Below are 18,953 nucleotides of genomic sequence, written 5' to 3' on the forward strand. Positions count from 1 at the left end.
CCTAACAGATTAAGAAACTAAATTTTATTCTGTTTCCTCTGCTATGTGGGTTTTGCAAATAAGTTGTATATTGCTCCACAGAATTCTGTCGTGGGGTGTTAACTGCCATTGTTGTAGGGGCTTCAGTTTGGTTAATTTTTAAGGGAATCAGAAGTCAGCGCTGTGTTGAAAACCATATAAATCAGTTCTGTGTGTCACACGTTCTTTTAAAAAACTGTTAAATGTGCTTTGTATTTTGATACGTTTCCTATAATCACAGGGAAATGGCAGGCAAGAAGAAAGAAACCCAGCTCCAGGTATAAATCCTAATTACTTGAACAATTCTAGAGATGAATAAATTTTTTTCTGCCTTTTTAAGATGTTAAAATGTCAATTCATTTTATTTCAGGCCATAATAACCAATCAAAGCCAGTGGGATGAAATGTTGCTGACAAAAGGTGTAGTAGGTACTAACTGTTACTATTTTCTGTTTAATCTCTCATGAAGGCATTTACAGTTTTTCATACTTATATATCATGTCATCTTCAATAGGTACTTGTCATAAATCTAGAAGACTAGTGCCATATTATCTTTTAAAGAAAGGTTACATGAATGTATTTATAAATGTATATATTGTGTTTATGAATATATACTGTCTTCTCATAAATAAACACTTGTCAAAAATCATATTATCCATTATTTTATGCACTGCTACAGACCGATGTTTAGAAAATACCTTTCCAATATGATATTCTGTATGGTAGGAGGTAGGACACTTCTGTGGAAGTTTTTCCCTAAAATCTTGTACAGACTAAATTAATATTGTACAGTTGTACTTAGCAGTTAATCGGTCGGGATTCTTGAGAGTGCGTGTTCTATGATGTGTATTATTCCCAGTTTTCAGTTTGCTCAGTCCAGTAACAATGTCTCCTAGGTCTCCTAGGAATTGTATTTGGGTAGAAGGAACAAATCTGTAATGGGATCATATCTACGGAGGAGTAGTAATGGGAAAGAAATGATCTGCATAGGTTCATGGAGGTAAAAATCCTGCAGAACAAAGATCTAGATAAGAATGCAAATCAACAGTGGGAAAAGAAAAAGAATGACTAAAAGGAAAAGGAATATGAGAGAAATGTAGCTGTTTGGATTAATCATCTCAAATAGTGTTGTGAAGTAGGTTGTTGATGTCAAAAGTAATTGAAATAAAAGAGGAAACAGTGATGTATCCACTGAATACATTGATGTGTTCGTGCTGCATTCATTGACTAGGAGAGGACTGAAAGATGCATATGAACGTCTTCCCAGTACTGTTCCAATACAATCATAAATATGTCTCATTTTATAAGTTCCACAAGTCAGCTGTTTGTAATTCCAAACTATTACATTTTAGTAATAGATGTGCATCAAGCTTGGTGTGGTCCTTGCAAAGCTGTGGTGAATTTATTCAGAAAACTGAAGAATGAGTTTGGTGAAGACGATGTGTTGCATTTTGCAGTGGTAAGGATGTAAATTCTGTATGGAACTTTATTTACATTTTATTTTAAATATATCTTTTTATCTGTTTGCATATACAGAGCTTTCATTTTACTGTTCTTATACTGAGTGGTCATAATTTTGGCCTGATTGCCTCTTCTTCTGCATATCTTCTCATAAGATTTTGTTTAGAGGTAGATTAGAAATGATAATAAATATGGAAGGAGCTATAATAGAAAGGAAGCTGATATCACACAACTTCTGTTTTCCTTGATGAGATTGCAGAAACATTCAAAAGCTGGACTATATGATTTTTAGTTTTAAGCCTGTATATTATTATCACATTTAAAATTCTTACATCCCTGAAAAATGCTGTTACACCTTTTTCCCAAATATTCCCTTGTATTTCATTTTTAAGAGAACAAAAAGGGGGAATTAAAAAATAAATTATCACTAAACTATAATAGTAAAAGTATTCCTCTATACTAGCAGTATAAAATAGGAGATGTCCTATTTATCATATCATTATTTCACAGATTTAGTTCCTGCAGATGTTGACCAAGCTCATCCTTTTTCATGTTACTGAAAAGTTTCAATTGCCTGATCAAAGCATTTTTGCGGAAAATACATGTATTGTTTATACACAAAAAAGTAGGCAGTTATGTTCAGAGATTCTCTCAAGTGCTTTCATAGAGTTGACCACATGTCACAAAGAACTTAACACAGTGAATAATCTCTTCTGTCAAGACTGCATGGACTACTTCCTCACTTATATATGTTATTATAACCTACATGGGAAAACATTATTAGGATAAGGTATTTTTCCATGATTAGCTGCTGTAATACGAAGGGAGGCCAATCCCATGTTACCAAACCTGTTCTTTCTTCATCACCAGTAAGTGCCATAAGGACTGCTAGTCATATTTAAGACTGCAGTTTGAGTGTGTAACGCCAAAGTATATAAGACTGCAGTTTTCTTGCACACAAAAAGGTTTTTATATATATATATATATACACACGCATACATACACACATGTAAATAAATAATCTTTTTCATCTGACTTCAGGCAGAGGCTGACAGCATTCCGACTCTGCAACCATTTAGGAATAAATGTGAACCTGTGTTTCTTTTTTGTGTTGTAAGTACATCACATCAGTTTCTTTTAATGTGCTGCCTACTTTTGCATTAATTTTTCAGCAGATCAAGAAGAAATGTGAAGCTGTATAAATCATATCTTTACATTTTACAGTATGTAGGATCATATCATCAGATGTTGTTTACTTGAGGCTGTTTCCCGTGCCTAAATCTGTGGTTCTCAAGCACATTTGTGTCGCGACTGCTGCACATACAGCTACAGAAGATTTGTGGTAGCCACAGTTTTGGTAGTTAGTGAGAAATCAGTGTAAGTTTTTCAGGGTTGCCTCACATAAAATGTCTACATGTGGCTACAGTGAAACGATTATTTTATGCACACCTTCCCTCAGGGAAAAGGAGTTTACATTTCCTGTCACTTCAGGTTTTTTAAGATAAACAACTAAAATTGCGTTTTTCACACCTGAGCAATTGTAAGAATGAATTATATCTTTATTATCTCTCCTTGATGGATACAGAAAGACTGTGCTCCTAGGACTCCACTGTAGAACACTGCTCACTTATGAGGCAGTGGGCTTTTTCAACTTGAGGGTGCTGGGATTTGAACTCCCACAACTAAGGGCCAAGAGCAATGATACTTTCAGGAGACTTTCAAGTTTGAATCTGAATGCTGCCAAGTGAATGTGCGCTCACAGCCCAGAAGGCCAATCGTATCCTGGGCTGCATCAAAAGAAGCGTGGCCAGCAGGCCCGAGGGAGGTGATTCTGCCCCTCTACTCTGCTCTGGTGAGACCCCACCTGGAGTACTGCGTCCAGCTCTGGAGCCCTCAGCATAAGAAAGACACGGACCTGTTGGAGCGGGTCCAGAGGAGGGCCACGAAAATGATTAAGGGGATGGAACACCTCTCCTATGAAGAAAGGCTGAGAGAGTTGGGGTTGTTCAGCCTAGAGAAGAGAAGGCTTTGGGGAGACCTTATTGCAGCCTATCAGTACTTAAAGGGGGCTTATAAAAAATACGGCGGCAAACTTTTTAGCAGGGCCTGTTGCGACAGGACAAGGGGGAATGGCTTTAAACTAAAGGGGGGTAGATATAGACTAGATATAAGGAAGAAATTTTTTACGCTGAGGGTGGTGAAGCACTGGAAGAGGTTGCCCAGAGAGGTGGTGGATGCCCCATCCCTGGAAACATTCCAGGTCAGGTTGGACGGGGCTCTGAGCAACCTGATCTAGTTGAAGATGTCCCTGCCCACGGCAGGGGGGTTGGACTAGATGACCCTTAGAGGTCCCTTCCAACCCAAACTATTCTGTGATTCTATGAAGTTGGCAGTATCTTTGATCACCAGTAGTTAGCTTCACTATGGTGCTCCTGAGCGTGGTAGTGCACGCACTGAAATGTAACACAAATGAAAAGATAGAAAACTCCATGTTACAGAAATTAAGAGCTAGTAAATTCCATATTTGCATTTACTTCTGACTATACTATTAATGATGAGCCTAGAAATAAACATAGGAAATGAGGCAGAAAAGGAAGGGAGGAAGTAAAATAAGAAAGGTTCATTCTGAACTAGTAGAGGCAGTAGTAGATTTCAGAGTAGTAGTATTCACTTCAGTGGGCATAGGAAGTGGTCCTGTTGCTGGAAAAAATAGCAAGATAGAGCATGTTCCAAAATTCAAGTTAATGTGTAAACTAAGCAATGAAAATTCATCAAGAGTGTTATTTTCTCTTCTACAGAATGGCAAAATTATTGCAATAGTGAGAGGTGTAAATGCTCCTCTTATAAGTAAGAAAATAACAGAGCTAGTGCAAGAAGAGAGGGAAATTACAGCTGGACAGAAGGAACGTGCCGAGGTACTCACAAAACAGATACTGAAATATAAATGAGTATTTTTATTACACTTACATGGTTTCTCTCAATGCCTGTGATAGCATTTTCTGTAATGTCATGTTTAACTTTTTGTATTTTTTTCTTGACAGTATAGTGACATTTGTGAGGGGTTTTTTTTAGAAATTTCCATTAAATGTTACTTTATAAAAACTTAAGAAATTTACAGATTAGCCTATTAATGCAAGAAATGGAGCGATGGATGAAATGTCACTAGCACATAAAGGTTTTAGTCATCTTTTTTCTTTCAGGACTGAGTATTTTTCATACATAATTTAGTAAGAATGCATTACACGAAACAAAGACATGGGAAATAGTCATGTCTCATTGCTTGTTTTGGGTGAAAATGGAGATCAAAGAACTCCGCTTACAGTAAAAGGAAACTTTTCAAACTGTAGCTCAGTTAAGGAAAATCAGGTTAGCCCAAGGTCTTTCCTAAAATTGCTCGCTTTCCTGCGTAGCAAATATGTTATTACATTAAGATAAAAGCGTTGTAAAGATCTGGCAGCTGTGTTTGGTGACTTCAGCTTCATCCTGGTGATACACTTGTACTGTATTTACAATTACCTTAGGTAGATGAACTTGTTTTCCTAGAAGAGAAATCATCAGAAGAGACTGTTGAGGAGAAGGTGCCCGAAGGTAAATATATTTGATTTATTTTAGAAATGTTAACAGAAAGAAAAAGAACAAATGTCTTTTTAGTTATTTGATTAAGAATTGTGTATGTCCAGCACCAATAGACCTTCCTTTGAGTTAATAACATCAGAGGTTATGATTGAGGCTGTCAAACTGAGGGCAAGTTTTCTTCTGTAAGGAATTAAGATATTGGACTGTCATCATTAGTGTTTTCACCCCCCTTTGGGAACCTTCAGAATTCAGGTCCCTTGGCACATAGCCGCAGTGCTACGTGCCAGGAATTTTCCTGTGTAAAACTAGTACCTGAAAGCCACTTCTACACAGTCCCTGTGTTAGCTATGTACTTTTGTTGAGATGGTGCTTGTTAACCCTTGTATGGTTACAGAAACACCAAGATGGGGGCAACCTGTGAAGATTGGAAGAGTTAATCTCACAAGGAATGGCATGCCTTGTATTTCAGATTATTTTTAATTAACTCTTTCACTGGACTAGATTTAAGCACTAAAGAACAGACTTACATAAGAGCACAAATCCACAATAGTAGGATAAAGTTCCAAAAAGGTTGAAAAATATGCACCATCCTGCTTATAAGTCTTGTGTCTATGATTTATTTCAGGCTTGTCATGAGCTGGGACCTACATCTTTTCTATTCTTACTGTTATCTGTGGCTATTGAAGCTTCCTACTGCTTCATACATGCACAGAATGTCATTTGGCAATGTTCAGATGGAATAAACTCCTCTGTCCTTTCTCTTCTTCTTTATCTTGGCTTTTTTTTCCTGTGATAAGGCATTCGATCACTGTCACAAATTAAGTTGTGTCCATTCTCCTTCCTCTTCATGTCTTCTTTAGTGTATGGTTCAAGTGACATGTTCCTGACCTCAGCTTTAAATCCTCTGAGACCTAGCAGTACAGTATTATAAATCCTTTAGCAATTACATACAGACTTTGCACTAATCCACAGAACCTAAATGTGCGACAAAATCAGGGAACAGAGTTTTCAGCTTGGGTTCAGCTTCAGGTTAGGGGATCCCTCAGAAGCCATAATACACTAACACTTTGTGGTAATATTTTCCTTAGTGCATGCAGGTGCCTGTGAGTGTTTTCTAGTATTGGAAACAAGTAGTAGTCTGGTGTTTCCGTTAGAGCTATCAAGTTCTTCTACAATGTTTGTGATCTGATTGAATTACATGCTAACGCTTAAATGTAAACCCGATTCTGCAAAGAAAGATGTAGTTTATATTCTCTTCTGACCACTTTCTGTCATTTTGCAAGGATCTGTACGCTATGGATGTTGCAACTGTATGTCTACAACCAGGAACACCTCTTGTTTTAAACATTGGATTGTGTTAGCAAGCATTTGTTACTTCAACAGTTATTTATTGCAAATGGCTTCAGCATCCACAATGCTAAGGAAAGAAACATCTATTATAACAAGAAATGTATATTTTACTGGAAATCTCCAATATTCATACAGATTTTCACTTAGTGAATTTTCCTTAGTAATATTCATTCCTTTCACATTTCTAGTCTTGTAGATACAGAGCTCCCTAGACACAGCACATATCTTAAATAGTAGTTTTTCCACTACACCTAGCTGCATGTGAACCATTTCTCCACCATATGACCCAAAACACTACTGGTTCATCAGGAATGTAGATTCCAGGGATGGCCCAAGGACAGTCCTGGACTCCAAGACATGCTTTAAGTGTTGGAGTCACTTATTATTTGGAACCACTGTTTGGCCATCTCAACATTAAAATGGAGAATTATTTAGAGAAACCCACTTGTAAGTAATGGAAAATTCAGTTGTGTGTTTATTTTGATAAATGTATTCATTGACACATTTTTTTTCCCCTTTCCTAGAAGAAGTAGTCAGATATTCTGTTGGAATTATAAAACCTGATGATGTCTTAGAGGGACGCGTAGAGGAAATTAAACAAAAGGTAGACAAAATTTGAAGATTCATTCATCCTATTTAGCATAGGCATAGTAGCAAGATGTAAGATTAAGTAGATCCTAATTTATGCCCAGGCTTTAGAACAAGACCTGTTAATGCTTCTCTGATAGGGACGATAAAAGCAAGATAATTTTGACCTGCAATAATATGGTATTCAGATTGACATTATTGCTTTCATATTTTATGTCACTAGGTGAGGCATGACATTGATTCATACTGTGTTGATCAGCGACACGTGAAATCTACAAACAGAAAAGTGTCTTTTTTTCCTCATATTGCAATAGAAACGAGAACTAGAAATTGTGGTGAGAAGTTAATTCTTCGCACAGCATCTTTAAGAATTGTAGGCACACATAAATCAACTAACCAGTTCCTTACGGAAGAGAGTGTGTACGCAGACACATATGACAATATATGTGTGTAGATGGTGAGGCTAATTCATGTGCACTAGTAATTGTACACTAATATTTGTCAGTAGTGCAGTATTTGTTCCTGCAGTGAAGAACGTGATTCCAGCAAGTACACAAGGGTGCATCCAAGGATTCAGCATTTGTTTAAGACATCACACAGCGAAAGAAAAATTCTTTTGCCTTCCAGAATATGATACTATAGTAATGCTCATTTCAACTACAGGAATTTCTCACTGTTTCTGTTACAAAAAATGTCCCTTAACACTACATATCAAGAAAAAATTGTGCTAATTTTTAAAAAGTGTTATAACATGGCCACTGACCGTTGCAGGAAAGAAAATCAGTGTGTTGTATAGGTTGTTTCTGCAATTACTCTACCTTAGCCAGAAAGGAAGGAAGCTCAGTAAAGGCAAAAAAAGCAGGCAGTGCTTGAAAGCAGTTTAGCTGGAGCTGAGCAGCTGCTAATTGGCTCTACCTTTGCACTGCCTTATGAGGTGTGTACCCATACTGTTTCCACACAGTCTTGTCAAGGCAGTCTGGAAACATTCAGCAGCATCATAGGGGCTTTTAAAGAGCAGAGTGCTGGTAAGCAGATTAATATTGGCATATGATCAGTATTGGGGCTGGGTAGTGCCTTTGTTGTTTAAATATCGGTATATGGTATAAAACTCGTACCGGTGGACTATGAATTTTGGTGTAGGTCATGTAAGTGTGCATCTCTTACACATATTTGAATTTAGGGCAGTAATGTAACTTCAAATAGATAATCATAAAATAGATTTAATTTTTGTTTATTTGCTGTTTCTAAAGCCAACTGGTTTAGCCAAATAAAATTATTGACAAGAACACATTTATATGACTACTATGATTATAATATAGTTTATAATAATATTTTCAGAAGTGGTTGCATGTTAATCACTCACAATGGTTAAAATGAATTTATTCAATGTTAAATAAAAGGGATTATTAACTACTGAATGAATGTATACATTGAACTGCACTATATTTTTCACAAACTTTGACTTAGTGGGCATTGTAATCCTGAACTTAGTGAAGTGCTTTGAAAAGCTGGAATTTTAATTTAGGTAAACGTAGCAGTTATATTTGGAATATTTCAGAGAATTTTCAACTTAAAACAACTTCCAAAATCAATCAATCTTTAGATTTACAATAACATATGGTTTTGTATATATCTATTTTCAAATGCCACTGAGTAATAACTGAATAATTGCAGATTAGAGTTGCAGGATTTGGCATTGAAGCAGCAGAGGAGAAAATGCTAACTGAAGAGCAAATCAGAGTATTCTATGCCCGGAATAAAGAACAGGTAAAAACAAACTGAAAACCTAAACAAAAGGAACAGGTAAAACATATCATTGTAGCTATACGTGTTTGCAAATCTTTGTCTTGTAAATTTTTAGCATGTTGAAGAACTGAATTAATGTAGATTTAGTACATAGAAAAAAGGAGATATTATCTCACTTTTTTTCTTACCGACTCATACAAATATGGCTTGGTAGCACTCTAATATTCCAACTAAATTAAGTTGAACTCCAATTAAATACCAAAAGATTTTGTAGTTCTTTCCATTATCAGAATGTGTATGACCCTTAATCATGGCCCTAAACATAGGCTGTTAGGTGCCGAAATGTAGCACAAAACCAAAATCCAGTGTCATCTATATGATAGTACGTATCTATCTGACGCATAGTCTTCCAGCCAGAAAATAAGTGATAGCACAGATTACGTTTTTTCTTCTTTACAGCTTTTATCACGGGGTAGTACTGGGAATAAGCACGTGCACAGGCAGAAAGAGAAAGCATCTCCACTGAAGTTTATTTTTCTGGCCCTATCCTATATTAGGGGACAAGAAATAGCTGAGGCCAGACAGAAAGTTCAAGAAAGCAATGAAATTATGCTGGTCACCATTAAATGGCAGTGGTCTAGCAAACTAGCACCTGGATATTGTCAAGTGCTCTGGCAGTATGATAGCTAAAGTTAACTCTACAGAAGGATCTGAATCACAGAAATGAAGCTGCTTAGCAAATATTATACCTTCTCCTATTTAAGATCTGCATAAGGTAAACAGAGGCTGGAATTATATGCCGACAACTTGTTTGATATTATTAGAGGGGCCAATGGAAGGGATCAATTAAAGGGTTGGCATAATCAAAAGGAGAAGCTGGGAAAGTGTTCCTGTGGCATTCCAAATGAGAGAGAGTGAGACAAGATGGTTCCTACTGAAGACAGAGGGAAAAAAGAAATCTGATAGTAATCACCCAATGGCTGCACTATGGTTTAAAAAGGAAGTAACAGGGAGAGCTTGTAAGAAATCGTGAAGAGCTTGGTTTTGGCAAAGCTGGGATTCTAGTTTAGACAGAGACAGTTTTGAAATAGACGTAAAAATAAATTATCTTCATGGGAACAGCAGCCAAGTTTAAGATCAGTTAGGTGTACAGGGAGACATGGGAGGAACAAAGACAGGGAAAAAGTGTGCAGTGTTTGATATATGGCAGCACTACTATACTGCAGCAGATCCTAGCCAACATTAGGACAGGGAGAACCACAAAACTACTATGAACGATCAGAAGTGGTTCAGAGGGCCCTATGCATATTTGGAAGCCAATTATTTGCCATTCTTTAAGTGTAATTCTAAGCTGAAAAATAATTACGTTAAAGTGACAATAGGGAAAATAGATTCCTTTGTGTTCAGTGGGCAAAATTATTCCTGATTTAAGACTCTGCAAGCTTGCTGAAGGTCCAGAGGCTGCCTATTATAACAGAATGGAGACTCAGGGTAACAGACCTTCAGATATAACTGGAAGCAGAAATTGTTTCTTTTTAATGATGAAGCTGGGTGAGCCAGGAGAGCCAAATCTAATAGCCACATCTATTTCTTTTAATGTGAGCAAGTGTACTTTTGAAGCCACAACAGTATAGATACTCCCTTTATGCATTGTACTAAATGTTTTTGTATTTACATTCATTCTGTCTCTTTTGAGTTTGTTCATCTTGTGAAATGGGTTAAGTTTATGCATAGGTGTGAAGGTAACTGAAAGAGAAAAGCAATGAATTGAAAGCACACATGAATATTTCATCCTCGTATTATTAAAGGAAATAAGTATCATGCACAATCAGATGAGGGTGACTGGTAAAGAAAAGATTTAGTTAAATATTTAAAAGGAGAGAATATACTTGAGGAAATTCACAATATTGAAGAAAAAGGTGACATACAAGAAAAAAAAAGATTAAAAACTCACAACAGCTTCAAAAGTTATTTTCTGATGAAAATGTACATTTATAGGATTGAAGGTTGAAACTGAAGGACTGAAAAGAACATAGCAAAGAGAATGAAGGAAAAGCCTACAAATGTCTTGCAAATATCTCAGTGTTCTGTATTTGCAGCCAGCTACAGGATTTTTAGTTTCAAACATTATGCCTAGAACCTTATTGCAGTTTGTTTTGTCACACTATATGTGCTACTGCAAGCATAGCATTTGATCACATCAAGTTTCTAGATCATTTTCTTCACTCTTGTCATTTGCATTTTAACCTGGAAGAACATGTGGTACTTGCTTAATGTAATTTTATGACTTCATTTACCTCAATTAATTGTGTTTTAGACATTTTATAGTGGTGTTGTCTCAAATGATTGATCAAAAAACTTCCCAAACCATTTGACAGGATTTTGAGTAATGTATGTGAATGTCATTTTAGAATGGGGATTATGAATTACTTTGGAAAGGATGGTCGTCTCATTTCTGATGATAAACTCAGAGTTCCTGCAATTCATAGGGGAAAATTATGTTTTTTAGCCTGATTTTGATGTTTTTGTTCAATTCATGATGAGTGGACCATGCCATGTTTTGGTAATCACTAAAAAAGAAGCAACTGGTGCTATTCCTCACTGGAAAGAACTACATGAATCGAGTGAGAGTGTGCCTGATGAGCCTGAGGCTGAGAAGCCAGACAGGTAACTACCAGTGAAAATGTGTATATGCGATTCAGTTACAGTATTCGGAGCACACCATAAACCAAGGCACATTCTTGCAGACGCTCATGTGCCCGTGTGCACAGGGTCCAGAGAATAGGCAGAGTTCTTCACCTGGTCCTTCACAAGACCATCACTAGAGATGCAATCACAGTTCCTGTGGGAACATAGAAACTCCTTGCTTCCTAGGTAAAGACAACAAGCAAAGGGCACTGATCTCTTGCCATTTCTGAACTAGCCTTGAATGGGTTGTCAGACTGATGGGAACAGTGCTATACTTCAAAACTGATGTACTCCATGCAATTCCACTTCATACTAGTTCGTCCAGACAAAGTGACTGCCAGCATTGCCCATTGAGGGTTGCACTCTTGCCCGTGTTTACTCCTATGTATGCTAGGAAGCTGTAGATGCAGCCCAAGGGAGACTAGGGGACACCTGAAGCATGCTGAGCTCCCTGTGACCACTCTGTAAAAGCCAGCAAACAAGTGGGAGGATTTTGGGTTTTGTTCCCCCCTTCTCCAGATGCATAAAAACGTTGTAAGGATTAGCTGTTCACAACCATGGTATCTTGAAGTGTCTGTTTTTCTCCTATGCCAAGTATTTGTAGAGAATTTTAAAGAGGATGATAGTTGTGTATGCAGTATCACACAATAAAGAGAGTGCTCACAAAAATTCAAATATTGGATTAAGTTTTATATTTAGACAAGAGATTTACTTAAAGCAACATGAATTTAAATATGTTGTTCCAAAAAAGAACTTGTCATAATAATTGGTATTTTTGTTGATGCCTGCTGTATCCCTTTTTGCATTAATTTAGTACAACTGGGGAATATTGCATTTTCTGTAAGTGGCCAAGGGTGACTGTATTTACATAGCTAAATAAACCTTAGAAATAGAGGCAAGTAACAATGAGAAGTATCTCTGTTAAAGACAATTCTGTAGCTTTTATGATCATGATGTACATGAACTAAGCACAATCCTTTTATTGATCACTCATTATATACTGTACACTTGTCAGTAGTAATTCTGTCTAGTGAAACAGAGAGACTATTTTGAATAAGCTAGAGGGGAGTTAGAAAAGCTGCATGGCTGAGATTTCTCTTTCATAGCACATGACAAGGCACTTTTTGAGAAGATTAATAATTCTCTTTTCAGAAACATTAATCATGAATCTGAATTTAATAAAAACTTCATTTGGCATTCTATTCTTATGTCTCACTAAACTTTAAGAAAGTCCATCTTCAAGAAGTCAACTGTTAACACAATGCATGCAGTGACTTAAATGCTGTATTACTTCGTGTCTCATTAGGTTGGAAGGAACTGTGGAAACTGAGAGTATATTAAATATATGGGATGTGCAAGACAGTGTAGAAGATGCCAGCAGACAGCTTGCCTTCTTTTTCCCGAATTTTGATATAAAGAAGACAGACCAAAAAGTTGAAAAGACTTTGGCTTTAATTAGACCTTCTCTTTTAAAGGAAAGACGACGTAAGTGTTAATAACTACATTTTCTATCTAGGGTATATAAAAAGTCTCATATTTTGTATTTTAAAAATTCTGACTCTATTAATGAAATGTTCTTAGGTTATATTGTCTCCCCAGCATTAAGTCCACAGCAATCTTTGTCAGGAAAAAAATTAAATAGTTAATGTTTGTAATATTGAGAATGTGAATGTCAATGCTATTTTGTTCCTTTGGTTGATTTTTCAAGAACGTCTTTAGATTGTGTATTTGCATGGAATGTTTCTAGAAGACCTCTCAGAGAAGCATTTTCGAAGTATAGTATAGGGGATCATGCTTCCCACCATAATAAAGTAGCTGATATTATTCTTGAATGGCAGGTCTAAGGTAGATCAATGGCAAGGTGAAAAGGATCTGACCCAGGATGTCCTATGCCGCATAAGGCAGTGCTGCACAAAGGCAGGTCTATACAGACAATGTTTTTACAGATTAAGTAAAAAAATCTACCCCATTAGCATGAAGCTCCGTCCAAACAAGTTTACTTTTCTTCTCAGGCATATATTTGCATTTCTTCCTAGATTCTAGATAGCATTTTTATTTCTAACTTGAAATAACTTATACACAGAGATCTGAAAGACTACAATTTTGACATCTCCTTGTGTATTTATTTTCTTGATTGTTATCTAGTACGTTGCTTACAGCAGCAGTTCTGCAGTCCATGTGTAGGTAATTATAGAGTCATTTTGACTTGTGCCAAATACTGCTTACTTACGCATGTGGTCTTGTAAGACTTAGTTAAATGAATATCCACCTATTCAAAATCCTTAGACTTTCTTTTGATGATAGTAACACATATAATATTTCTCACTCAGAAATCCCTACTGAGGTTTCTGAAGTGAGAGAAAGCCTTAAGAAAATGAGCATCAGCTTTCTGAGTGTCCAGGCAACTACTGAAGCCCTCTAGCAGTTGCTTTAAATTAGTATTCTGTTCTTCAGTTAGGAAATTAATTTACCTGTAAAAATTTAACATTATGATTGGAAAGGCCATGTCATTTCTTCACAAGTATGCAAACTAATGAATGGATAGCAATTTAGCATTACTTCGATATATTAAACAGATTCTATCATGCAAAGAATAAAGGATGATGGCTTCAAAATAGCAATGCAGAAAGAAATAATCCTATCTGAAGAACAAACACGTGAATTTTACAAAGAGCATGAAAATCAAGACTACTTCCCAGTCCTTCTAGAGCAAATGACCAGGTATGTTGAATGAAAAATGAGAATGTGGATCTATAAATAAGATGGAAATTTTCACAATGAATAATTAGCCTGAATAATACATGGCTACAAGATACCTGTGTATCTGAGAGTTTAGTAAAACTCAAAACAGAATCAGACAACTGCAGATAATGAGCTAACTGCCAAGTATAGCAGATAAATAAATGAGATTTTTAAAAATTACTAGCTACTCCATATCTCTGAATGTATGATGTTGAAGTCAGTGGCCAATTCCATTAATTTGGGTGAAACCAGTTGATCTCTGCTCTGGAAGGCTGCATTTAGGTTGTCTGCAGGAGAGCTCTGAAATCTTCCTCCAGGCTGTGTGCTGGATTCCTTGGGGAGGAAAAATAAATCATGTTTGGATATTACCTTCATATGAAGTTGGGTGTCATGGTTTAACCCTAGCTAGCAACTAAGCACCACACAGCTACTCATTCACTCCCCTCCAGTGGGATGGGGGAGAGAATCGGAAGAGTAAAAGTGAGAAAACTCATGGGTTCAGATAAGAACAGTTTAATAGGCAAAGCAAAAGCCGCTCATGCAAGCAAAGCAAAACAAGGAATTCATTCACTACTTCCCACCGGCAGGCAGGTGTTCAGCCATCTCGAGGAAAGCAGGGCTCCATCACATGTAACGGTTACCTGGGAAGACAAACACCACCACTCCGAACATCCCCCCTTCCTTCTTCTTCCCCCAGGTTTATATGCTGAGCATGACGTCATATGGTATGGGATATCCCTTGGGTCAGTTGGGGTCAGCTGTCCTGGCTGTGTCCCCTCCCAACTTCTTGTGCACCCCCAGCCTACCTGCTGGTGGGATGGTGTGAGAAGCAGAAAAGGCCTTGACTCTGTGTAAGCACTGCTCAGCAACAACTAAAACATCGGTGTGTTATCAACATTATTCTCATACTAAATCCAAAACACAGCACTGTACCAGCTACTAGGAAGAAAATTAACTCTATCCCAGCCGAAACCAACACACTGGGATATGGCTGGGACAAAAACTTAGGAGCTGATCAGCATTTTTATGTCTAATAATAAAGACATAGCCCAATTCTATAACATTCTTGCTGTTGTGGTAACATTCAGTAACTTTGAAATACAAATTCATGTTTAAGCCCCATAAGGTTTTATCAGACCGTAGCTGTTTAAACAGAGATCGATTTTAAAATTGTCCAATACTAGGGCTCATTTTTCTAGCCTGGACTACATATAGTCAAATTACTTTTACAAATTACGGAGTTTAATTTTTTTTTTTTAATGCCAGTTTTCCCATTTTACAGTGGTCCGACTCTTATACTTGCTCTAACACGAGAAAATGCTGTAGCACACTGGAGAGATTTATTAGGCCCAAAGACTGTTGAAGAGGCTAAGAAGGAAAATCCGAACAGGTAATACAATAGTAAACCAGCATTCACAGCTTCCAATTTACTTTTACATTCCTCATCTCAATGAATACCACATTCCAACTGGTGTAACTATAGTGCCATCATCTGGAAACTGATATATATTTCTGCAGTTTGTTAAGCTTTTCTTGGAAGAAGTGTTGTATTACACATAGAAACTATAGCATTTTTTGAGAACTAATGGTTGCTAAACATAATGAAAAGCTCAGTTTAAAAAAAGGTATTAAAATTAAAGGAGATCTCTTGAGTCAGAGAAAAAATATTGGTAATATTTCATTCTTATTATTTTTTTTCTTGAAATAGCACCATTATTTTTCAGAACAGATGCTTATTTTCTCAGCTTAATGAAAACTTTGCATCAGTAGAATATTTTATTTGTGACTAAGTTTCTTCTACACATTTTATAAATGGACATCTTAGTTTTACCTGCTTATCGTACTGTTCTAAGAAACTGCTGTGGTATCATCTTACCTGTTGTTGACAGAAGTGCTCTTTCATTAAAAAAGAACTGGTATTATCTTGGAAATATAACAAGATGAGAGTTGGGAGGGAAAGTGTTCATATTTCAGGTGGTTAATTAAAAAGTTGATTGTTCTTTTTGTAGACAATGAAGGTTTCCTACTCCTACAGAGAGATCATCAAGCACTTAAGTTGCCACATCAACATTAATTTGTATTCTCGGGATTAAGGCTAGTCATAGTTAAAGCTCAAAATGGCTATTCCTTTAAGTAACTTCACTCTTTTAATGACTCTTAGTTTACGTGCAAAGTATGCAGTCAACAACATACCTATTGATCAGCTGCATGGTAGTTCTACACCCGATGACGCTCAGAAGGAATTACAGTTCTTCTTCCCTCAGGAGCACACTTTGGCATTAATCAAACCTGCTGCTGCTAAGAAGCATAAAGGTAAGTGATCTAGAAAGTATGGGCTATGTCTAGTGATGTAATTTCTACAAAATATTGGCAATGTACACTGCAGTAAATCATGTCAGATGTATTCTTTTTATTCTCTGAAATACTTTTTCCATGCAGAGAAATGCTTTTACAGGGCTTGCATAATTCATATTGAGGTCTCAAATGTGACATTTCCTTTGCTGCCTATAGCTCTTCCTTCGCAAGAATGGTGGTGAATTGAAGTGAGAGAGTTCTTAGCTAAGTTACACAGTTTAAAAGCCAGGCACTTGTGCAAACTAGCTGCCCAGCATCCTTCTAAGTCAAAGGAGAGAGAGGCTTTCCAAATTCATGTTACTTATTTCAGACAGGTATCTCTACTGACTCAAAAGGGGTCATTGCTCAATTAGATGCATTCCCATCCTTAGTTTAACTTGCCATTAGACAAAGGGAATAAGGAGGAAAGATCAAAGCAAAAAGAACACTATGTACAATCTGGAATCTTACCTTAAAGATTTTTGCTGCCACTTTTTTTAAACCCTATATCCAGAGCCTCTTCCTGGCATTCTTCTGTGTCCTAACAAATTTCAGTAGTCTTTCTAATGTTAATTCATCATTGGCTTTTGTGAGTCTTTCTTCCCCTCTTGTAACAATCCAGATCGATTTTAGCAGGCCAGCTGGTGTGTGATAGAGCATTACAACTACAGTCCACGTTCTGTCCAATGTGAGAAACAGCAGTGAACGCTACTGGTATAGTTTATAACAGTCTGGGTTTGTCACCTGCATAGGGATGGCTTAGTGCAATGACAATGGTTTCTGTATACTTTAGAGGACTGTTGAAGTGTTTGTCATATTGTCCATGATTGTTTTATATTGTAAGTAAAATTTTAATAGGTATTGGTGATTTTTTTAAAAAAGCATCTAGTATTTTCTGCAACTTTTAAAGTTTGGGTGGTTTTTTGCATCTAAACTATTTCAATCAAGAATGAGTTTACTTGTTATTCTCCTAGACCACATTATGCAAAAAGTTCAAGATGCTGGATTTACCATCTCAAAGATTAAAGAAGAAGCTTTAACTCGTGAAATGGCTACACAGTTTTATAAGGACCACAAAGGAAAACCCTTTTTTGAACAGTTAGTGACTTGTATGACTGAGTAAGTGTCTCGTTATACAATACTGAGGTATGTAAGTATAAGTCAAACTTTGAATTTACAGTGCTAACAAACATGTTACACCCAAAGTGGGCTAAGGGTTTTACACTCTGTCACTCTTTCTGGTAAGTTTAGTGGTTTCTAGCATGGAGTGCTCTTCCTTTAAAAGGAAGATTTAAAATTATTTCCAAACTTATGGATAGTGACTATTATTTTGGATATTTTTTTCTCAAAAAAGAACTAATTTCTGAGGGAATCCTTGTTCTTCCAATGTAGGACAAATATCTTCCTCATAATATTGTTAGTATAGCTGTTGATAAAACAGTATGTATTATCTTGCTTCAGAAATTATTGGGTGAGAATCTTTTTAGGACAAAAAGTCTAAATCCAAATAGCTGATCATCATAATCTTTTTGGCTTTCAAATACAGGATATTGTCTTAAACAAAACACTCAGAAACAGATTTTAAAGTTTAAACAGTTTAACAAAATTCAGATAGCGTAATGCTTATCATAACCCTTTGTGGTACCTCTGAAGTCAAAGCTAAGTCTGCATCTCAGAATAGTGTAAAAGCTTCCTTATATTGATTTTACAGGGGCCCATCGGTGATAATGATCTTAACAAAGGAAAATGCTGTGGAAGAGTGGAGGCAACTAATGGGTCCAACCGATCCAGAATTGGCAAAAGAGACCTCTCCTGAATCAATTCGAGCTCAGTTTGCACAAGATATTTTGTCTAATGCTGTTCATGGATCATCTAATAGAGAACATGCACTGAAAAGCATTGAATGCGTATTTGGAGAGATTGATATTGATTGAACAATTAAGATGCAATCTCTGAAAACTGATATTCATGTCATTAGACGCATTTGTCTACCCAACCACCTATATTTAAGACTATATATACACACGTATTTTCCTACTCCATCCATTTTTTTATCAGCCAGTTTTTTGTTATCAGCTTTGCCATATTGCAAAGCATATCAATGTAAAAAGTAATACCTGCTAGAAGTTTGACGTTAGTAATGATTTCTTTATGTATACCTAGTAGTTAGTTTTTCTTTTATCACTTTAACAGATTTATGCTTTTCCAATAGTTCCAGGAGTCTAAGGTTTTTGTATATAACTACCTTAAAAAAACAGGGTCAAGGAAGGTCATTAAAACACTATTAAATGGCATGTCCACTGTGATGTGGATCAAGTCCTCCAGTTTAGGCAGCCTACAAAGGAGAAATGCTGAAAGGCAGTGGAGGCACTGCTACAACATTGGTGGGGAGCAACAGCAAGTGTGGGAATGCTCCACAAGGGAGAAGAAGCCAGGAGCCAAGCACGACCG

General features: G+C 36.6%; 1 protein-coding gene across 1 annotated transcript; it reads left to right on the plus strand.

Annotated features, from left to right (window-relative positions):
• Positions 1-263: 263 nt before the first annotated feature.
• Positions 264-18,436, plus strand: NME8 (NME/NM23 family member 8). Its single transcript, XM_076332297.1, has 15 exons — positions 264-296; positions 389-446; positions 1,370-1,476; positions 2,520-2,591; positions 4,277-4,393; positions 5,000-5,066; positions 6,929-7,008; positions 8,667-8,759; positions 11,248-11,405; positions 12,733-12,911; positions 14,003-14,147; positions 15,451-15,558; positions 16,330-16,481; positions 17,477-17,621; positions 18,214-18,436. Exons 1-15 carry the CDS (start codon positions 264-266, stop codon positions 18,434-18,436), a joined length of 1,737 nt encoding a protein of 578 aa, XP_076188412.1.
• Positions 18,437-18,953: the final 517 nt, after the last annotated feature.

This window comes from Aptenodytes patagonicus, chromosome 2 (genome assembly GCF_965638725.1).
Source record: "Aptenodytes patagonicus chromosome 2, bAptPat1.pri.cur, whole genome shotgun sequence".
In the NCBI taxonomy this organism is placed as follows: Eukaryota; Metazoa; Chordata; class Aves; order Sphenisciformes; family Spheniscidae; genus Aptenodytes; species Aptenodytes patagonicus.